We start from the raw sequence: 23,633 nt of genomic DNA, 5'->3' as shown, positions 1-23,633 counted from the left end.
GCCCCCAGAATATCAGACCTGTGATTATTTGACAAAGCTCAATTTACCTCACAGCAATTTCTGTCATCCATATCAACAAAAATCTTTGGGAAGTAAAGGTCATTTTAGGCCAGTGAAAAACAGCAATGGATTTATTAGGGTAGTTTCTAAGGCTGAAAAGGAGGTACAGTCCAAATGTGAGCATGATCTTAGACCAGATTTAAGTTCTTACTTAATTGGAAGTCTCAACTGCCTTTTCTAAAATATAAGGCAAGGATAGTGTCTGTCTCCTAATATTTTTGGTGAGGATCAAATGAGACAATACATGTAAAGCACACAGTCCAATGTCCAAATACTATTACTACTTCTGACATCAAATGTATGGGTTTTTTTCCTTACATTAAATTATTCTGTAACTCTCTGGATACAAACTAGGTATTGTACAATTCAATTCATTTTTGATACTAACCACCAAGGATTGGCATCAGCCCCCACACATTTAGGACTCAGTCCCATCAGAGAACCCCCACTTCAGATGCCAAATGCAAGTCTAGGCCATCTGTGTTTCTGCTAGACTGCCCAGAAGTCAGGGGAATGGTTACCACACCTCCCTCCTCAGGTTGGATTACTGGCTAGAATGGCTCACAGAACTCAGGGAAAACAGTTTCCATACTATTACCCATCTATAAAGTATAAAAAACAGCCAGATGAGGTAAGGTTGGGAAGTGTCTTCAACACAGGAGCTTCTGTCCCTGTTGAGTTGGGATATACAACCATCCCAACAAGTGGATGCTTTCATCATCTTAGAAGCTCTCTGAACCACAGCGTATAGGATTTTTATAGGGTGATTCCTTTACCTTGGCATAACTGATGAAGTCATTGGTCACTGGTGATAAACTCAATTTCTAGCCCTTCCCTCTCCATTGAGGTGAGAGGGTAAGACTCAAAGTTCCAATCCTGATTATATGATTCGTTCCTCTGGAACCCACTCCCCTCCTGAAGCTACCTAGGAGCCCGGCCAAAAGTCACTTCATTAACATAAACTCAGGCATGATTGAAAGGGGCTTATTGTGAATAACAAAAGATACACCTATCACTCAGAAAATTACAAGAGTTTTAGGAGCCCTGTGCCAGGAACTGGGGATATAGACCAAATATTTATTTATTGTTACATTACAGTATTACACGCAATCATAGTAAGTGCTCAAGTAATGGAAAGTAATTGGCGGTCAAACCAACTCTTACATGATCAGGAGGAATTTCATTTCACATCCATGGATCTTGGAGCTAAAGGCATAGAGGTATGAGAGTGTAAGGAGGCAGAGATGAATGCTTTCTGCAAGAAGTGATTTCCCAAAGATCACAAGGCAGGAAATTGGGCAGTGTGAAGAAGGGAAACTGGTGAATGAGAGGAAGAGAAGATAAGTATGGAGAGGAAGTATAGAGAAGTGGAGAAGGGAGAACCTCATGGGTGAAGAGCTTAACTTGCAAGAAGAGAATTCTTGGTAGTCAGTATTAGGGTTTCTTTGAAGGAAACCCACCCTCCTGTCTCAGACTGTAAAAATCAAATTCCATTAAAGAGGGAGGTTTAGATGAATTCAACGGGATCATGAGGGGATCCAGTCTAGGAAGATTAAAAAGAGAATGTGAAAAGAAAAGCACAAAAATATATTAAAATTAGTTCAACTGCTGCTGGGTTCTTCACACTCACAATTGGTCAGAAGGTGACACATAATATTCCTGGAGAACACTCCGCTTAATGTCCCCATGTGCCCTCCCACATCTTGTCTTGGACTCTCTGTGGATACCTTCCCGCTGTCAGAGAGCGCAGTCCCTTGCCATGTGGGACTCTTCCTAGGCTGATGTGTATCTTCATAACATGGCCACTGGCTTCTCTTAGAGCAGGGACCCAGAGAGCAGAGTAGAAGTGTCAGCCCTTTTATAGTCTAATCACCAAGCAATCTAGCATCATTTTTGCCATGTTCTGTACATTAGTACCAAGCCCCTACATGCAGCAGACACTCAAGGGAGGAGAATTGGAGAGTTCCATCTCTGGAAGGCAGGAATATCTAAGAATTTGAGGGCATATTTTTGAAATCACCATAATTCTAAACAGCTTTCTACTTTCCTGTTCCAAGACATCTACTTCTAGGCTGTGTCTGTGCCCTTGGATTCTTTGAGACCTTCTCAAATATTAAATTCTCTTATTGACTTAAGCTCCGAAGTCCTTTCCAATATCATGTGAGGTCTTGAAATCAGTGAAAATCTGGGGACCTTGCTGTGTTGCAGAAAGTGATGTCACTGGTGAACAGGAGGTGACTGAAGGTTATCTTAATAGAGCATCAATCCAATCCTATACCACATGGGTTATCATCCCTCAACAAGAAGTTCAGATGTGCCGTTTCCTAGGCTGAGTCTTCCCCTGCTGTTTCATCAGGTCTTTCTGAAACAGAGGTCAGCATATTTCTGTAAAGGACCAAATGGGAACAAATTTCGGCTTTTCTGGCCACATATGGTCCTGTTGCCCATTTTTCATTATTTTTATTACAACCCTTTAAAAATGTAAAAAACATCTCAGCTTGCAGGGTATACAAAGACTGACCTTCAGCCCATGGTTTGCAGACCTCTTCTGTAAAATAATCATAGATGCTTATTATGCCTTGGAAATAATTTAGATGTGTCTCTCCACACGACCCCACCACAGTAAAAGACACTTTCCATGTCTCTCAAATTTCCTAAAGAGATCTAATTTATCTTACTCTAGGTAAAGAGCTGGGAGTCCTCTGTTCCGGTTGGGTACGTTTTACATAGGATTTCTCTCATGCCTTCGGGGAGACAGAAACAGGTTCAAAAATTAAGTCACTAAAATGACTAATGTGGTTCTGTCAGAGAAGAATTATAGACCTGCAGGGTGATGGTTTCTTAGAGAACTCATTTTGCATTTCTATCCATCAAGTGAATAACAATAACCTTCTCCAACACACTGAATAAAAGAATATATAGACAGCCAGTAAGTGTTACTTTCTCTTCACTAAATATTTGCACCAGAAAGGATTTCTATAGCAATGAGAATTTGTGTCAGATTTTTTCTTTCTTTTTTTTTTTTTTTTTTTTGAGAGAGAGAGAGAGAGAGAGAGAGAGAGAGAGAGGGAGGGAGGGAGGGAGGGGGAGAGAGAGACTTTTTTTAATATTTATTTTTTAGTTTTCAGTGGACACAACATCTTTATTTTATTTTTATGTGGTGCTGAGATCGAACCCAGCACCCTACGCATGCCAGGCGAGCGTGCTACTGCTTGAGCCACATCCCCAGCCCCAAGATTTGGCTTTTAATAGGAAAAATAATTCAACCTCATAATTTGGCTTTTAGGTCTTTATGGTTTTCTAATATGTCAGTATGCTTTATTGAGGGTATCTAATGCATACACATGCATACACACACACACACACACACACACACACACCCTGTGTCTTTATTAACTACAAAATTAAAATCCTCACATGAGAATTCTTAAAAACAAAAATATTTAATACTTTACTTTCATGAGGACATTAGTAAAAATGTATTACCCAGCCCACCTATCAAGAAAAGAAAATGTATTAATATGTATGTATGATTACTAAATCCAAACTAGAAGAAGAAAAAAAAAGCTGAAGGAAGAAACTAAAAACACATCATTTCTAATGTTTCACATCCCACTTAACTAGTGCCACATCCTTATTTTACTCCCATGCCCAAACCTGTAGTGCTACAGAATTGTTAACTTGAGATGCCACAGAAAGACCATGCAGAGACTGGCAAATTCTTGCAAAAGGAGGGAGTTTGGGCTGAATAATTTAAAGAGTCAGTGAATCAGGTCTGTATCTCTGTTTTTTAATCATCTATGGTCTTAAGTCTTTGTTTAATCCTCTTCAAGTTTACCACATGGGACTCATTATTAGGTTTAATCAAAACTGACCAAAGTCATAATTTAATTAGCTTTAATAGGTCAGATCTTGAAGGGTTATCTTTCATTTCAAATACATGTTTCTTCCTGTAATCATTTGTTCTTGTAAATGATTTTGATCATAAATTTATTAGCCAGTTGCTGAGGAAATTATCCATTTGTCATTCATTTGAATGGTTTAAAAGGCAGATGCATGTATCTAGATATTTGTCCCAACATTGTCATGTGATTAGAATGATTTTTTTAAATATAACTTGACTTGTCTTGATTGACATTTGCAATCACTGGACAACATTTATTACAATATTGTTATTTGGGGGTTTTTATAAGAAAACTTATTTGTAGCATAAGTGCTAACATCTAAGGCCATTCAGACACTCCTAGAAACTACAAATGTTCTGAGGGGTTAATAAAACAGAGAAATTGGTCCCATCACATCCAGTAAGATCTGACATTAGTAATGAGAACTGGGAGATGAAGAGTAATTTGCTTTCAAAAGCAAACTGCGAAGGAGATAGAGAATCCTGAAAACCTTCAAGCGATGGCTGTAGGATTGTTCTCCTGTGGTCTTCCTTATCCATAACACTCTATCATTCCTCTACCATCAAATTATTTTTGTCCATTGTTCCCTGTGGCAGCCACTGCCTCCTCAAGGGGTGCCATCTCTTTAGAGAGGAAGGGCTCTACATATTAAATGACTTTCCTTGGAACTCAAGAGAGGGACCAGGCCAATGTCCACCAGGCAGACTGATTCACATTTTGAATGAGAGCCATCACTTACAGAGATTTCTCTTTCATTGATTATGAGCCAGTCTGATATATTTTTTTTTTTTACCCAACATATTTTGGTGGAGAGGAGACAGCTGGAAAACCTTTACAGTTATTCAAAAAGAGTGTATTAGATCAAGGCAGACTTCTGCAAATTGACCAATTTGGCAACTGGTACAAAGAACATGCCAGACTATTCCTTAGCTAGGGATTCATGTGTCATTTTATGTCTACAGCATTGCACACACTGGCAATGCATAATAGTCTGTAACCTACTTTGCCACCAGGGGAGGAGAAACAGATGTGCCTATTTGTCTTTTGATGTGTCTTCTGATATTTACGTGGACTTGTTTAAAATATCATCCTCAACCACCCTTGACAATTTTTACGTAGTGCTCGAGTTTGTTGACTAGTTGTTTCAGGTGACTATTTAGAGTGTGGTTCTGATCTCAAGATGATCCACTGTGGCAGCGCTGCCCTGGCATGGGGGGAAGACACACACAATTGGGAAGCAGGCATTAAGAAATGACTTGTGGAATTTTATTTATTAAAAATGAAATAAGATCCCCAAAAGATTCTTTATAATATTCTTTATTATGCCTAATAGAAATTTGGGGGTAAATTTATCATTCCATGCTCAGTATAGTAATTATAGAATTACTGTTATAGGTAAGAAGGTTAGATGATTAGTGTTATCAGTGGTCTTGGGAGAGCTGACAGGTTCATTACTAAATAAAAGTAATTTATACTACATTGAAAATGGCAGCTGATTCTTAAAACATGGTTTAATGGGCAAGACATCATGAGGATATTGGAGACATGTTGGAGAAGAAGAAATTGCAATAGGTCTGAAATCACAGAAAGTATGTGGTTGTCCTTTTGCTTAGGCTCTCCCTGAGGGCTGACAATAGGATATATTCCTATTTGTGACAGAAAGAGAACAAATATTGGAAGCAACTGTCTCAGGCCATCAGTCAAAATGTACAACCCAGACAAGGTCACCAAAAAAAAAAAAAAAAAAAAAAAACTAATCAAGAACATCTGTAAGTAACATAACCATATCCCTCCCACCAAAAAAAAAAGACACATGCATATTTCACCTTTTTAAAATATCCATCAATTTTCTAAATATCATTTTAGAGGAATTTTTACTGGGATTTTTTTTCTTTCATCTATTTGGCATCTCTTTCTTTCTACTAAAATGTCTCTGTTGCATATCTGAGTCACCATAAATCTACACGACACGCTTTGTTCCCAGCCTCCCTAAACTCTGGTTTCCTTAAGCCATCAGCTGGAGTGGAGTTCAGGGTAGCAGTATATAGCATGCTGATTATCCACTTGTATATGGGAGGCAAATGATCAAGGCTCAAATCCTGTTTCTATTCCCTGCCAACTCTGGAAACTTCGGAGAGTTACTGCATTTAGAAGACCATCTATAAAACAGAGTATTTACTATATCTGTACCACAAAGTTATTATGAATGTTAATTAGGATAATTCAGAGCTTTTCCTGTAGAGGTGACCACCGTCTCTCCTCATTCACACCTCCATCCAACCACCCACCAAAGCCATTGATCTGGGAACACTTGCTAAATCTACCCTGTTCTCTCTTTCCTCGCCTGCCACCCCTTTATCTCAAACCACTGTCATCTCTTCCCTGGAGTATTTTAATCAATTCTAAAGAAGGTTGCTTGTCACGACTGCTCTGCCTGCCCTATCTCCCTCAGTGAATGCCTGACGAAGTAGCCATGTGAGGGAGAACACGTCCATGGCTCCCTACTACCCTCCCTCCATAGACGTGTCTCACTCATGACAAAAGATACAAAGCCCTTTCTTATACGACCACTTGTTCTGCACCTGGCTTTGCTCCTGCCTCCCCTCCCTGTGTGGTCAGTGTTCCAACAGAACTGAATTATTGTCACTCTCCAAACAGACATGCTCTGGGTCTTTTTCCCCACGTCATGGAGAACACTCCTTCTCCCCTCAACTCATCCTGCTCCACTTACCAAAATATAGCATTCAGTGTCTGTACTCCAGTCCCACTGCCCCCTCCCAAACTGTCAAAGATGTCAAGGTCTTTTCCATATGAGGACTTCTCCACATAGTCATTCCTCTCCCCACTTTTACCTCATTAAGTTCTACCCATTAGTTTTAAATTTTAATTTTAATTTTTTTTTTTTTGGTAAAATACCCTTAAACTTGTCAGCTCAAATGTCACTTCCACAGGTAAACCCCCTCCTTTATCATTGGTTGAGGGTGGCATTCTCTCCCCCACACTTTAGTTTGGGCAGGATGAGCATCCTGTCGAGACCATAAAAATCCCTCAGGGAGCATGTTCATGAGGAGAAGCCACTGCTGCACACAAAACTGAGAGGTGAGTGCCAAGTGATAACAGTGGGGTAGGAGATCTTTGGTGACAGTTCCAATAGACTCTTATTTTCTTGATTCCTTTCCTCACTAGTTAATATAAGTCTCAAATACACTTGTCATCCCAAATCTTTTGAGAAGCTACTTTATAAAAGAAATGAATGAGATTAACTTTAAATCTTATATTATTTTACCCAATATATCCAAAGTCTTATTTCAACATGGAATCAATATAAAATCGTTAGTGAGATATTTTACCTTTTTTTTGTATTGTCTTCAGCATCTGATTTGTATTTTGCATGTATAGCGTATCTCAATTTGGACTCACCATATTTCGTGTGTCCAAAAGTCATGTGTGATATCACTAGTGGCAGCCTGGCTCTAGAGGACAGATTCTTGACAGAGGCGAGCAGGTCAGTAAATTTTTGCTCCATGGTAAGAGTCTCAGCTGAGGCAGGGCCTCCTCAGAATGTTTCAATGAGCCCTTGGGACTGGAACGAGGTACTCACCCTAACAACATCCACAGCTCTCTGCTGCCTCCTGCACAGTGTTTGTTGTACTTAACTGGGGTTGTCTGTCACCCCTCTGCCTCTCCTCTAGGCTTCTGGAGGACGTGAGTTCCCACCTGGTTCAGCTCTGTGTCTGTAGCACCCAACACAGTGTCCAGACTGAGGAAACTTCTTCAAAGATTCAAAGATTTTCATCACATTTTAAAGATAAAGTAATTTAATTAGGACCCTTTATGAAATTTTAGTGAAAAGGTAAATTTTGCGCATTGGTTTCATGAGGTCTTTTTTTTTTTTTTTTTTTTAAGAAATACTACTGTAGTCTCAAGGGATTACTCAACTGGTGGCTGTAGAAATTCAGAAGTTTGAAAATGAGCAATGCAGTCACAAAGCTGAGTAGGCTGTCCATAGCCATATTTAATGAATTAAACTAAACAATATCATGCTTTCTGTTCTTATTAGTTAATAATCTAGAACCTAGACCAGGGCTTCTCACAGTGAGGTACCAGACCAGCAGCAGATCAGAAGTGTCATCTGGGAATCTGTTAGAGATGTAAAGGCTGAGGTCCCACCCCAGCCCTCCTGAACCAGAACTGGGCAATCTGTGTTATAACAAGTCTACTGAGTCCTTCTGAACCTCAGTGAAGTTTGAGAACCCCTGTTTTTGATGCAATAACTGCTAAATTACTCTCCTATGAGAAAATGATGACATCATAGGGAAGAGGGCTTTCTATGCCTCCAATTTTACACAAACTAAGCATTTTTGGTTCTGTCTGCTGAGTGTAGTTTCTTTACTTGCAAATTAGAGTTGCCCTCCATATCCTCTTGTTCTGCATCTGCAGATTCAAACAACTAAGAATTAAAATATTTGGGAAAGAAAATGTGTGTACTAACAGTTACAGACATTTTCCCTTGTCATTATTCCCTAAACCATATAGTAGAATAACATGCACATAGTATTTGCATTGTATTAGGTATTATAAGTAATTTGGAGCTGATTTAAAGTATCCAGGAGGTTATGTGTGGGTTCTATGCAAGTAGTATACCGTTTTATATAAGGTACTTGTACATCCATGGATTTTGGTGTGCAAGGTAGTCCTGGAACTAATCCCATGTGGATATCATGGAATTATTGTTTTTTTTCATGTGAAGTAAAGGGAATAATATGTAGAAATTCATTCTGGTACAATGTCATATAGAGATTCAATAAACATATGTTTAAATAAATCCATTTTTGGAATTCTGCAATTTTAAAGTAGTGGCAAGATACATATAAATAGCACTGTTGTTTTTACAGTTGTCAGTCAGCTTTGGAGTAGATATCAATAATTATATATTATAGAATATATTATAGAACTATAATGGGTGAGGAGACATTGCTACAAAATGTTCATATTGAATCATGGAAAACTCATACATTGCTTTCATCTTAAACTTCAAAACTCCAAATCACTATCTTGAAATTCTTATTTTCACTACCTAAAAAGCAAAGTCTCAACCCAGAAAGAACAAATATGCTAAAGGAAGAAAGTGATAAAAATATGAAAAGGAAAGTTTTTCCCTTCCAGGATAATGTGGGGTTTGCTCATAACCTCAGATATATGTCTATTAAATTGCACCCTAGAGAGGACAGATATTAAACTATACAAAGCACACAAGACTTTCCCTTTGGGAGTTGCCCCACATGGACACTTGCACTCACACATGGATACCTGCCATCAGTAAATTCCCAAGGGGCCACATGGACAACCCCAATTGGAGAGTCGGCGTACTCACTGATGTCACACATTTCCTTCAGCTCAAATACTCCACATTATCCTACATATTTGAAATAAATGCTATCCATATTCTGAATAATCATCTCTAGCCTCAGTTCCATCTTGTGTAGGCAGGCACATCTCAGGAAACCATTCCATCCTTTTGTGTCAACTCCCAAAGGGAAAGGCTTTTGTTTCCCAAAGAGCCTAACTTATTCCCTCTCCAGCATTTTGAACTTTGTAGGTATTCAACAAACATTAATTGATGACAAAGATTTTTAACAGCCTTTGAATGTATTCATGGGGTGACTTTTCTATTTAAAGAACATCTTTATATACTTTCCATTCTTCAGCAAAAAAGCAATTCCTCTTGCCAGTTCTGTATTTAACATCTGCACGAAGCACATTGTGCGCCTGTTTTAAACAAATGTGTGGGCACACTGGTTATCTCAATTCGGGAACATAAATGACAGTGTGCAGAAATACAGTTTGTAGAAGGAAATTTAACCTTAGGGCTTAAAGTTAATGGAAAAATGCACTTGTTGCTTTATTTAAGAGTGAAAGAGAAAGTACACAAGGGAATCTCATTGTGATGCTATTATGCTAACTTCACCTTGGTCATAATTTTCCCAGATATGAGGTAGACACCAGGTTATTTGTACGCCTTTGAATGGGTGTAATTTATGGTCAATTCACCATTATAGATAAACTACTAGAATAACGTGTTGGCGTAATTAGACCTCTAACCTCAGTTGCACTGTAAAGACATTAGAAGACATTGGGAAAGCTGTTTAATTCCTATTTGTTTGTTTCTTTAAAAAAGACACATTAGTGTATTTCTTATTATTGTCATTCCTTAATGGTTATTGATTGTGTGCAGGATGCTTTGTATCTGTACAAAGTACTGCAACTTCCCCAGGGAAGTTTGTGCTAATGAATAGTGTTTCTAAAGTACTTAGAAATCCTTGGATTAAAAACTAACCATATCAGAATAAAAGTATTTGTATTAACATGCCATATGGGAAACCATATGTTATCTATTAGCAGAGTAATATTGAAAATAGACCTCTGGTGCATTGGTTTGTGCTATTTATATACCAAGATATGCAACAGCAAGTTGGGTTTGCCAAGGTTATACCTTCAATGCTGAAATGCCACGATGTTTAATCCTCTGCACATGTTTGTTGAGCTCCTTCTTGACTACATAGCATGGAGTGACCACGAAGCATGGTGTTTATCATTATACTGAACACATGGAAGGGATAGTTGCATGCTAGTCTCTTCTCCTTGAACTCATGTTGCACTTAGGTCTTGCTTGACAGGCACATCTAGTTTGGAAATAACAAGTTTTGTTATTTCTTCTTCCTTGTGCATGGTTAACTATACTATTTAAGACATGCTTATACAGAGAGAAGGCTGAGGGAATTTGCTTCTCTGCCCTGAACTGAGGATCAACCCACAACTCTTATGCCTCCTCCATAAAGTCTTATAATGCTATTTAGTTTATTTGGAGTAGGACTGGCTCTGCCAGTCAGGAATGTGTGGATCAGCCTTTGCCCACACTGGCTATGGATGTCCCAGTACTTCCCAGGAGACTCTTAAGTCATTAATCTGGAGAAGAGTATTGTAACACACTCCACACCAAATCTCCACTGGCCAGGGAAAAGAATTTCTTCTCTTAGCTTGGTGCTCTTAGAAGGATACAAAACAGTGATGGGTGTGTTATAACAAAGACCTGGGCTCCTGTCTAGACAATTCTCCTTGAAAAATTCTTCCCCACATGATTCATGGCCCTCATATTTCATAAATAATCTGAAAATCTTAGAAAATAGTTTTCCCTCTTTTTCCTGACTAATTCATGAACTAGCCAGGCAGGGCCAGGTAAATCCAGAGCACATTTCATTAATTCACAAATATTTATTAAACATAAACCAATGCTCATTCTAGGTACTTAGGAGACATCAGTAAATAAACCAAAGATCCTCACCTGGATAGTTCATAATCGAGAGGGGGCAGATACACATAAACATGAATATAATACCCACATTAATTATATATTAGAAAATGATGGATGATTGGATTAAAAATTAATCTGGAAAAGAAGAGAGTAGACAGAGGTGGCAAATCGTTGCAGTATTCAACAAAGTATGCATCACAGACCCCATTGAAAAGGGGACAGTTTAGCAAAGATTTGAAGGAGGTGGCGGGGGACACACCAGGCAATACTGGAGGAACGGCACAGAGACCAGCATGGTGGCATCACACAAGTGGAGAGGAGACCAGAAGGAAGTGAGGGTAGGAAAACACAAGGATTCCCCAACACTTAAGGTCTTGCTACCATCAGAGCTTTTGAGCAGAGGACTGGTACCGCTCAAATCACATTGACTTTTATGCTAAGAATAGACTTGAGAGCAAGAGCTGGAACCACAACACATGTTGAAAAGTCATTGCCACAGCCTTGGAAGGTGGGGACACAGAGTGGCCCCAGGAATGGTGATAAAAAGATGAACTCTACCTTACCTGTGCTCCCTGTACTTCACCATATTTGATTATTAAGAACTATTCTCTGATGGCAGCTAATAAGAATACAAACAACAATAGTGTTGGCAAGGATGTAGGAAAAAGGCACACTCATACACTACTGGTGGGACTGCAAATTGGTGCAGCCAATATGGAAAGCAGTATGGAGATTTCTTGGAAAATTGGGAATGGAACCACCATTTGACCCAGTTATCCCACTCCTTGATCTATACCCGAAGGACTTAAAAACAGCATACTATGGGACACAGACACATCAATGTTTATAGCAGCACAATTCACAATAGCTAAACTGTAGAACCAATCTAGATGCCCTTCAGTAGATAATTGGAAAAAGAAAATATGGCATATATACACAATGGAATATTATTCAGCATTAAAAGAGAACAAAATCATGACATTAAATGGATGGAGTCGGAGAATATAATGCTAAGTGAAGTAAGCCAATCACAAAAAACCAAATGCCAAATATTTTCTCTGATATAAGGATACTGATTCATAATGGAATTGTGGGGTGGGCATGGGAAGAATAGATGAACTCTAGACAGGGCAAAGGGGAGGGAGAGGAAGGGACAGGATAGCATAGGGGTAGGAGAAGCAGTGGAATGAGATGAACATCATTATCCTAAGTACATGTATGAAGACATGAATGGTGTGACTCTTTGTGTACAAATAAGCTCTATATGTGTAATATGAATTGTAATGCATTCTGATGTCATATATAACAAATTAGAATAATTTTTTTAAAAAAGAACTATGATATAGAAGAGACATGAAATGTTTAAGCTAACCTACAATTTACTAAAGTTTAAGCAAAAATTCAGATACAATTCATACCTTTTCTACATAGAGAGCTAAAAAATGGTTCAAGAAAAAGAACTACTGATTAGGGAGAAAAATGAAGTTTCCTTTTATCTGTGAGTAAGTATGTATAAGCATTCTAATTGCTATAAGGCATTGTGCTGAATGCTGAGAACTGCAAGGGATATCTCCTATAAGAAAGGGCTGTTGCTATAACAAAATACCTGAGGCTGGATACTCATAAAGAAGAAAGATTTACTTAGCCCACAGTTTAAAGACTATAAGTCCAAAACCAGGCAGCCCCATCAGTTTGACCTCTGGTGAAGGCCTAATGATTGACAGTTTTGCAATGGCAAAAGCACATGCAGAAGAGACCACATATTGGGACAGGAAGTCAGAGATAGTAAAGAGTCAGACTTATTCTTTTTATAACAACTCATTCTTGTAGAAACTAACTGGAGTCCTCAGGGATCTTCATTACTCCTCTCTGAAGACAGTACCCCCAATGAACTATTGAAAATTAGAGGACCTAATGGGTTCTGCAAGGCTGAGCATGTTAGGTGCCCACGTTGAAGGGAGAGGGGCTTCGGGGGACCAGACTTGGGCTAAGTCATGAGGGCATCTCCATCTCAGATTGAAGGAAACCAGAGACAAGGAAATGCTCTATGTTCTCCTAGAATGCTAAAAAGGATATTGTAGGAAAATTGGCAAAATTTTCTTGTGGTCTATGACTTAGATACCAGGAATGTCATCAGTGTTAATCCCTTGTTCTTGATGTGCATGTTGTGGTTATTCACAAGAATATCCTTGTTTATAGAAAATATGCATCAAAGAATTCGGGGCTGATGGGAGTGATTAGGGGATGGTTACATCTGCAATTTACTCCCCAAAGTTTCAGGGGGAAAAAGAAAGAAATTTTCTTGTAACTTTATGTTGTTTAAAATGATTCAAAAGAACAATCTATTTTATATTACAATTTTACAATAAAGATATAACAAAAGTGGGCTGGGGTTGTGGCTCAGTGGTAGAGCATTTGCCTAGTATGTGTGAGGCACTGAGTTCAATTTCAGCACCACATGTAAATAAATAAATAAAATAAAGGTCAATCAACAACTAATAAAAATATTTTTTAAAAAAGATATAATGAAAAAAGGTAATTAATAAAGGCATAAAGGTCTTTACATTAAAAAAAAAAAAGTTCAGAGTTGTAGCATTGCTCCCACCTGTTTAAGTGCCCAGAAGGATTTATTTTCCAATGTTCTTTGTGTTCTGTTAATTCAACAAATTTGTAGGATATTATAGCTTAGTTCTTCAGCTCTTTTTGTATTATTATTTCCCATATTTTTGATGACTCATAATTTAAGCATCTTATCCAAACAACAAATATTAGTTACATTTCCAAGTGGGTGGTAAAGGACTAGTATTTAAAGCCCCTTATTGCTATTATTTGTTATACATGGGTCACTAGACAAATTCCTAACCATCTCTGTGTCTCAGTTTTTTAATTAATAAAATGTAGATCATAACACCTACTTCACAGGGTTGCTATGAGAATTAAATTTAATAATCTGTGCAAAGCGTTTAGACACTGAACAGAATATAGGCAATACTCAATAAATGCCAGGTGGCTCTAACTAGTATTAATCTCGGGCCCCAGTAACTGTATAGTTAAATAAAACACATAACATTATTTTATTGGTGGCAGTGCACACTCTTTAAGAGCAGTCCTCTCTCATGTAAACTAATTTTATTTTAGAATATGTATATTCTAGACAATTCTGGAATGTGTGAAATGAAAATATGGATGAAGAGAGTGCAAAATTAAAGGCTGAGTGCTAACTTGGAAAAAAGATAACTTCAAGCCTTTTTCTTCGTTTGTTCTTTTTAGATATACTTGACAGTAGAATGTATTTTAAAATATTATACATATATGGAGAATAACTTGCTCTAATTACATTCCCATTCTTTTTAAAAAATATTTTGTTTTAGTTGGACACAATACCTTTATTTTATTTTTATGTGGTGCTGAGGATCGAACCCAGTGCCCTGTGTGTGCTAGGCGAGCACACTACCGCTAAGCCACAACTCCAGCCCCATATATTCCCATTCTTATTATTAAACATGATGTGGAGTTACAATGGTCCTGTATTCATATATGAACATAGGAAAGTTATGTCTGATTCATTCTACTGACTTTGCTATTCCCATTCCATTTCCCCTTTGTCTAATCCAATGAACTTCTATTCTCCCCCAATACACATTTATTGTGTGTTAGCATCCATATATCAGAGAGAATGTTTGGACTTTGGGTTTTTTGTTGTTGTTGTTGTTGTTGTTTGTTTGTTTGTTTGTTTTTGCCAGGGGGGATTGGCTTACTTCACTTAGCAGGATAATCTCCAGTTCCATCCATTTACTGGCAAATGCCATAATTTCATTCTTCCTTAAGACTGAGTAACATTCCATTGTTTATATATACCACATTTTCTTTATCCATTCATCTGTCAAAGGGCACCTCATTTGGTTCCATAGTTTAGCTACTGTGAATTGAGCTACTATGAACATCAATGTGGCTGCATCATTATACTATGCTGATTTTCAGGTCCTTGGGGTATATACCAAGGAGTGGGATAACTGGGCCAAATGGTGGTTCCATTCCAAGTCTTCTGAGGAATCTCCATACTGTTTTCCAGAATGGTTGCACCAGTTTGCAGTCCCACCAACAATGTATGAGTGTGCCTTTTTCCCCACATCCTCACCAACATTTATTGCTACTTATATTCTTGATAATTGCCATTCAGACTGGAGTGAAATAAATTCTCAGTGTGGTTTTAATTTGCATTTCTTTAATTGCTAGAGATTTTTGCTGAACATTTTTCATGCATTTGTTGACCATTCATATTTCTTCTTCTGTAAAGTGCCTATTCAGTTCCTTTGCCCATTTATTGATTGGGATGTTTGTTTGTTTTTTTGGTGTTAGGTCTTCTGAGTTCTTTATATATACCCTAAAGATTAATGTTCTATCTGAGGTGCAGGTGGCAAAGATGTTCTCCCATTCTGTAGGTTCTATTCACCTTCCTAATTGTTTCCTTTGCTGTGAAGAAGCTTTTTAGTTTGATAACACCCAATTTATTAATTCTTGACTTTACTTTTTGTGCTTTAGGAGTCTTGTTGAGGAAGTCATTTCCTAGGCCAACATGATGGAGTGTTGGGCCTACATTTTCTGCTAGGCAGACTCTCTGGTCTAATGCTAAGGTCCTTGACCCACTTTGAGGTCAAATTTCATTCTGCTACAAATGGATTTTCATTTTTCCCAGCACCACTTGGTGAAGAAGCTATTTTTTCTCTGATGTATGTTTATGGTGCCTTCATTTAATATGAGATAATTGTATTTATGTGGGTTTGTCTCTGTGTCTTCTATTCTGTTCTATTGGTATTCATGTCTGCTTTGGTGTGAACACCATGCTGTTTTGTTACTTTAACTCTGTAGTATAATTAAAGGTCTGATATTGTGATGCCTCCTGTAGGTCTTTTTAACCCAAGAAAAATAAGCATTTTAATTTTTATTAATTAGCTATCGTCAGTTCCTCACAAAAACAATATTGCTGCATATCAAATCACTCCCAAATGCAGTTCCTTACAATGGTTTATTCACTCTCAGTTGATGGAGGCTGGGCTCAGCTGGGTGGTTGTATTTTCCAGCTGTGAGTTTCCTGAACCCAGCTCCAGATTGTGGTTTGGGTTCAAGTCTACACCACATATCTCTCATCCTCCTTAAACCAGCAGCTACAGGGACATCTTCCTATCATGGCAAATATCAGGAGCACATGTAACAAATTAATTTATGCAGTATATTCAATCCCTTTGCTCACATTCTGTCCAGTAGCATTTCATTGTCCAAACCAGATCACATGGGCAAGTCCAACATCAATGGCCTGGAAGTATTCTGTACACAGTGAGAGGACATTGAGATACATAATCCTATTACAGGGAATTGAAGGATTAGGACCAAGAATCCAATCTGCAAACCAGTGCATTTGAATTGTCTAGAAATCTTGAGACTTTTATGAGAAAAAGCAATAGAACCAGCAGGTAGTATACATCAGTTTATTTCCTCATGGGCAGTGATGGATTTAATCTGATTTACCTCTCTTTCTCTTCAAACTTCCATGCACATCTCATGAAAAGAGCTACAAGTTTCAGGGTAGCAATTCATGGACTTAGGTTGAAAGTTTGCCCTTGTAAAACTCTCTCATATGGAATTAAACTTGGACTCAATTCTTATCATAGTCTAACCTGTGTTGTGTGTATTCCTCCCATTCACATAAATTTACTTTGCAGCAGGAGTCTCTTCTCTCATTTCTATGTAATTTTATAAAATATTCTTGCAAACAGTAACATGTTCAATAAATATGGATTGAAAGATTGGGAGGTGAGAGTACTAATACTGGAGAAATGAGAAGATACAGCCAATAGAAGAAATCTTGCAGGATACTGTGCTTTTCTGCATGAGAAAGCAAAGTGTTATGTCACACTCAATATAAAAACTCTGGAAATTTATTTTCTGAAGTAAAAATGTGATTTTAAAGGTGTATTAATCAAGAGAATTTAGCTATACAGAACATAGTTTCTGTGTGACGTTTTAAGCTAACAAAATAGCTTGGCACTTCTCTGTACCTATTGTTTCACATTTATTGTAAGTCTTTTAAAATCCCTTCTAAAAACCACAAGTTTATATGCCCCACTCCACTTAACTTTTTTATTGTTTGTGTGCTTCCTGTGAAGACAGTCAGACAAGGCTGATAAAAAGAAAGCTTGTCCTTATCAAATACTTACGGGCACCTGAATAATGTGATTTTTTTCTACCCAGGCAAGTCCACTGTTTCACTAAGAACTCACCCATTGGAAGCATTTTAAATGGATGCAAAGTTAAAAGCCAGCCAAAATGTCCTTCTAAAAGAGAGTGCAATGAATGCTAATCTAATTGCCCAAGAATGCATATGCTGGGCTTTAAAAACAAGACCTCTACATTGGTTCCCCCTGCTGGATTTGAGGATGCATTGTCTTGGAAATTGATGCAAACAACATACCTAAACCTTTTTCATCTGAGGGCACGTTGCTCAAATATAGCATGCTTCTAGAAAGTATTTATTTTGTGATAAGCATGCTAAGTGTTCTTGAGTTTGCTTCCCAGGGGCAGAAATACTGCACGTAGAAAACTGTGTGGCTCATACTCAAAGTGGATAACAAAAGTGTGCCAGTTGATGTCTGTGCTAGGGAGGGGGATGGCATGCATGTGCACTAAGGAAAAAACCCAGGGGAAGTAGGCCGGGTAAATTGCCAGTCTAGGTTTTATTATGAGAAGGTCGGATTTGGGGGTCTGACCATGAATTTATTTTTTATGCATTTAAAACTTCTGGAACCAATCCTCACATTCTCATGACTCATTTCTCTTTCCCTACTTATCTTACTCTTTGTAAGAAAGTGCTTTATCCTCACCCTATAAGGGACATGGTACCCAGCCTAATTCTAAAGGTAGGCTTTGACTTGTGAACATCACTGCAAAACCTGTGTTATGAAGTCTATCTGTTGGGAAAAGCTGGGATTTCTCCCCTGATGGGAGGAAGTGGGGGAATAATGGCTAAGTTTTTGGTACATGCCACTGTACCAGGTTGGCCTTGTTAAGGGGGAAAGATCAATCATTACTTCCTGCTAGAGCAAAAGCCAAAGCTGTTGTTTACATGGAGAATCACAACAGAAAAAAATGTCAGAGAATCATGTGGTTCTTATAAATACGCTACTTAGAACACTGGACATAAGAGCCGCAGGTTCTCATATCAAAGATTATACATTGTCCCTCATCAGATGGCACAGTGCTGAGCCATCAGAGGGGATTCTGTACATATTATGGATTTATTGGTTGCATTCTTCCCAACTTCAGAGCAACCCCCACACACTCTGCCTTTTTTTCCCCCTCACTCTCCTATATACCTTGCCTTTCATTCAGGTCAAATCCAAATGTGTTCTGATCAGAAACTCTATTCCATAGTTTATTTTCCAGAGCTTCTTGGTAAAACGCTTCTCCATTGCTCTCGAGGTTCTTGTTTCAGCTCTACTCTAAAGGCCTCTTCTGAGGAGGATTTCCTACCAGTCCTCCTGCCTCTGCATTAACAGCCAGCAGTGCTCACAGATCCTGGTGGGTCAAAACACTCAAGCAAGATGAGGTTAAGTGACTTGGGCCTGCGTGTGGGTCGAGAGTTTTGAAAGGCTGGATGAGTCTTCTGCCCCTCATCACACTGGCTCATTCCGGGCTAAGTGGGAAGGTGTGAGGAAAGGTCACTCATGCGCCCGGCCCCTTCTCTTTTCATATTTGTCTGCATGGGAGGCTAGCCTGAACTTCTTTGCAGTGAGGCTGGCTTTCCAAAAGGAGGAAGCAGAAGCTGCCATTCCTCTGAGAGGAGCCAGAAGTCCTTGATCATCATTTTCACCACATCTTGATCTAAGCAAGTCCCAGCCCCAGTCACAATTCAGAGAGAAGCAAGAGAGGCTCCATTTCTTGGGAAACAAAGGATTTGAGACTATCTTTAACCCATATTAATATAGGCTGGTACCTTCTGTTTCTCTATCTTCTGTACGTAACTACATATTTTATTTTGTTTTTGTATCCTTAAAGAAATTTTCATTTTGATTTGCTTTATTTTCCAAACAGAAAGTGATTGGGGGCGGGGCGGGGGGGGAGTCCTCCCAGCAATGAGATATAAAATCAGGTCTTTAATTACCTTTGGAAAGTTGATTTTTTTACATACCAATCTGCTGATAGAATACACATTTTAAGACGAAAGAAAATTTTAGATAGTTGCTAGTACACATCCCCTGTTGTCCTGCTTATTTATCTTTCACAGAGTTACATACTAAACCAACATAATCAGTTCCAGAAAATATTTCATAGCATAAATATGTTTCAGACTGTCATGTACAAGCTAAGCTAAAATAGATTTTTTTTGCAACATATATCAAACAGGAAAATAAAGGGCACAGAAATTTGTTCAACCAAGCTTCTTTACACAGACCCTGTAACTTGAATCACAGGAGAAAAGTAGATTGGAAATTAAATCTGTATTGCATTTGGGAAATGCATAGCAAAGTGATGTTACAGGACTGCTGAGTGAATTTTGTTTACTGCAGTTCAACATTTAATCTAGCAAATCATGTGAGAAGGGATGAGTATAAATGCACCTATTTCTGTAGGTAATTTTTCTGTTTCATGCCTCTGATTCATCTCTCTGCCTTGCTTTATGGGGAGTCATGCTACATTGATTGCAATTAATTTCAGTGCTGCATATTAGCCATAAAGAGATATTTCATAAATTGACTTGATGTTTTTTTTTTTTTTTTTCCTGTGTGGTTTTCTTGAAAGATGAGAATGGTCCAGAAGAAAAACAAAGTGTGGAAGAAATGGAAGGGCAGAGCCAAGAAGCAGGTGGGCTCAGATTTCTTTTGAGGAGTCTCCTAGGCCTCATCCACAGAGGTGAACAATAACTTTACTCAATGCTATTGTTTGAAAATGTTTATACCTTTTTCCCTGATTAACTCCGACATTCATTCAGGTCTGCAGTCCTGTTAACTATGAGTTGCCTGTGCTTCTAAATAGAATGTGGTCCATTCTCACTCAGTGTCTCATTCACCAGTTCCATTACACTTCCCTATAATAACAGTTTGCTTGGTAAATGCTCTAAGAAGGGTGGCTAGAAATTGGAAGTGTCAAGTCAGAGCTTGGATGACTTGGGTCAGGCAAAAATGAGTATTTAGTTTGAGGGGGAAAAATTAACTGAAACTGTTTAAAGGTAATGAAGAAGATGCTCTTCCTCCACAATGAATAGAGTGGTTTTCACTATTTTGCACTAAATTTTGAAAAGCCATGCTTCTGGTTATTTCTCTGCGTATTATAGGAAATAGTGTCATGGAGCCTGACTATCCCCCCACCCTCTAAGAGCAATAAAAGAGATCAAAAACCTTCCTGACATCACCTCTGTTCACTAAAGGACAGATGTGTCAGTTGAATGTTTAGAGATTCTACAACATATATTATAAATTGAACATTTTAAAATAAAATAGCACTTAAGGCTCAAAAGGGATTGAAATCACCTTTGATTTATCATCTCTTTCTACCCGATATTGTACTCAGGCACGCTCTCCTTTAAAAGAATAATAGGCACAACCACGCAGTTACCAGCATAACCATCAAAATAAAAAACATCCTTCTTCCAACCATTTCCAAGTGATCTTTCCAGTTCTAATGAGGTCCACAGAGGGGCATTTTTTAAAATAGTGGACTCTGTCTGATGTGTGCCAAGCACGTCCTAGGCCATATGCTGAACTCCTGGAATTAAACCAGGTAGTGTGATAAGTTTTCCACTGAAAACTTCCCACATTAACCTTGGAACTTTTGCTAGGGAACTGGAAGCTTTTATTATTAACCTGGAAGATGGAATTGAAGAAGGCCAATCAAAGAAAGCACTGAAGCAAGGCAGCAAGGACCTTGTGTACCTATTACTGGGTCAACTGGCTCCCTTTGCTGAAACGCAGTCCTTGCAATAAAATGAATTTCTGATACTGCAAACTGTTGTTACCCAACCTTCCCCACCCCCCAACCTACACATCATTATGATCCATAGAGGATGAGCCTGATGTGAAAAGCTGTCACTGTTTTTGCTGTTTGGGGCTGACAAGTATTTGTCTACCAACTGCTGACAGCTGAGGCCATTCTCTGACTGTTGAGGTCTCCTGGGTTTTATTCACTCATTTCTCTGTCCCAAGCTGTCTTTATCAACATAGATTCTTTTTTCTAACCCATGTACATATACACGTACTCTCACATGCATGGATATACATGCACAAACACTTTCCTGTGTTCTATTTCATATTTTTCCAGTAATAAGCTGAGTACTGATAGTTTCTTTTTGGATTTGGGATTACCTTGACTATGAGCAGAGAGTGGTAGAAAGTAAGCCCTCTTCTCCAGCACTTGCCTCTGATAACATTATCACCCCAAAATGGGTACCTCTCAATGTAAAGGAGAGCTCTAACTGTATCCCTGAGTGTATCCCCATGCTCTTCCAGGTGAGCCTACTGCTTTGCAAGAGTCTAGCTGCAGGATTCGTTTGTGACAGTGTCCGGTGTCACCAGATATCATTATGTTCCCTCTGCTCATATCACAACCACCCTATTCAGAGTGCAGAGAAATTGAAGACATGGTTCTGATTATTAAAGCTCTCTGACCTGCTGTCATTTTCCAAAATAAAAATATCTTCTTTCCATTTGATATAATTCCCAGTGCCAGTTTTTGTTATGTAACTCTGCCGGCCTCTTCCATATGATGGAGAAAAGATACAATCTCAAAAATAGCATTATTTAGAAATTTGACAGTTGTCATGATTTAATCAAATCAAAATTATATGGAATATTTATCAAGATGTCCATAACAAATCCATACCAGTGGTTTACTGTGACCCAGACACTATTTGGACACTGAATATAAAGTAGTAAGTAAAAAAATAAAAACAGCACCCCTATTTTCCCAAAGTTTGTATTCTGGTGGGGTGACCCTAACAATAAACAGACAAATAGGAAATATATCAGATAGTGTAAGTGCCTGGAAGAAAATGGAGGAATGATAGCCAGATGGCAGCTTTTTGTTGGCTGGATTTGGGGAGGAAACAGGAGTTAAAATGAGATGTGAATGATGAGACGGTGAAAGGAACAGAGATGGCAGAGCAGAAATAAAATGCCTCTTAGCCACTTTGGGCTTAATATTGAAGACAGGCCTGTGTGACCAGAGCAGAGTGGGCTCAGAAGAACATTGTGTGAGATTCAGTAAGAGATCACATGACTAGACAGTATCTGATGGTGTATGGTTTGACTTCATAAGAACTGCAGTAAAGATGTTCATGGAAGGTTTTACGTATCAGAGCAACATGATCTGTGTTTTAATAAACTCACTGTGCCTGTGAGGGAAACTAGATCAGAGAGCTGCAGAAAATGAGTTAGAAGGAGACCACAGAAAAGCAACAATGGTGGTTTCTGGAAATGAGGCCAAAAGGACCAATTCATGTCACATTCTGGGGATAGAGACAACAGGACTTGCTGATGTACTGGATGAGGCCTAGGAGGGAAAGAGGAATCCAGGTTAAGTCCTTGGTTTCAGCTTCAGGGACTACATGGATGACAGCGCCACTTACTGATATTCAGAAGACTATCCATAGGGCACAGTTTTTGTTGGAAAAGTTAATAGTTCGGTTTCAGCTATTAACGATGAAACGATGCTTGGACCACCATATGGGATGCCAAGAAGCCAATTAGATATACCAGTCCAGATTTCCAGGGAGAGACGAGGGCCATAGACACAGGTTTAGAAGTCACTGACATAAATAATATTTAAACCTACGGGACTGCGTGATATTATTAGGTAGACTAGGCAAATAATGAAGATAGTGGGAGCAGACACAACAAAGGGCCTCAAGAGGAACAGGGCAAAGACTGGGAAATGCTACTGAGAAGTAAGGAAAAAAAAATAAAAGAGGCATGATCGTTGGTATTGCCCAGGAAAGTCTTGAAGAAGACCTGGAGAAGATACCAACTGGAGTGGATTATGGAGAGCTTAAGTGAGGAGGTGGGGAACAGTAACAATAACTTCTTTTAGACGATTTTGCTATGAAGGGAGGTAGAGAAATGGAAAGATGTTGTGTCATCAAGGGAAGGTTAAAACTCATTCTCTCTCTCTCTCTCTCTCTTTGTTTTTTTTAATTGAATATAGTCACCTAACCAAAAAAAAAAAAAAAATGATCTTTATTCTCTCCAACTATCCTCCTACTAAATACTTTATTCTCTGTTCCAGTAGAGGCATAACCTAAATGTAATAGTCACATATATTATGGGCAAAAGATGTGCTAGAAAAAAAGGGATTTGCCTCCAAATGTG

The 23,633-nt window shown here is 38.5% G+C and overlaps 1 protein-coding gene across 1 annotated transcript in view; it reads left to right on the top strand.

Moving 5' to 3' along the window:
* Positions 1–23,633, top strand: part of Macrod2 (mono-ADP ribosylhydrolase 2) — a 1,899,209-nt gene that overhangs the window by 1,752,438 nt on the left and 123,138 nt on the right. The window contains exon 12 of the mRNA XM_076849439.2: positions 20,074–20,184. Within this exon, the coding sequence (XP_076705554.1) occupies positions 20,074–20,184 (111 nt within the window). The remainder of the gene's footprint in view (positions 1–20,073; positions 20,185–23,633) is intronic.

The sequence above is a fragment of the Callospermophilus lateralis genome, chromosome 3, assembly GCF_048772815.1.
Source record: "Callospermophilus lateralis isolate mCalLat2 chromosome 3, mCalLat2.hap1, whole genome shotgun sequence".
NCBI lineage: Eukaryota > Metazoa > Chordata > Mammalia > Rodentia > Sciuridae > Callospermophilus > Callospermophilus lateralis.
The sequence above is the reverse complement of the archived record's forward strand: the minus strand, read 5'-3'. Positions and strand labels throughout refer to the sequence as shown.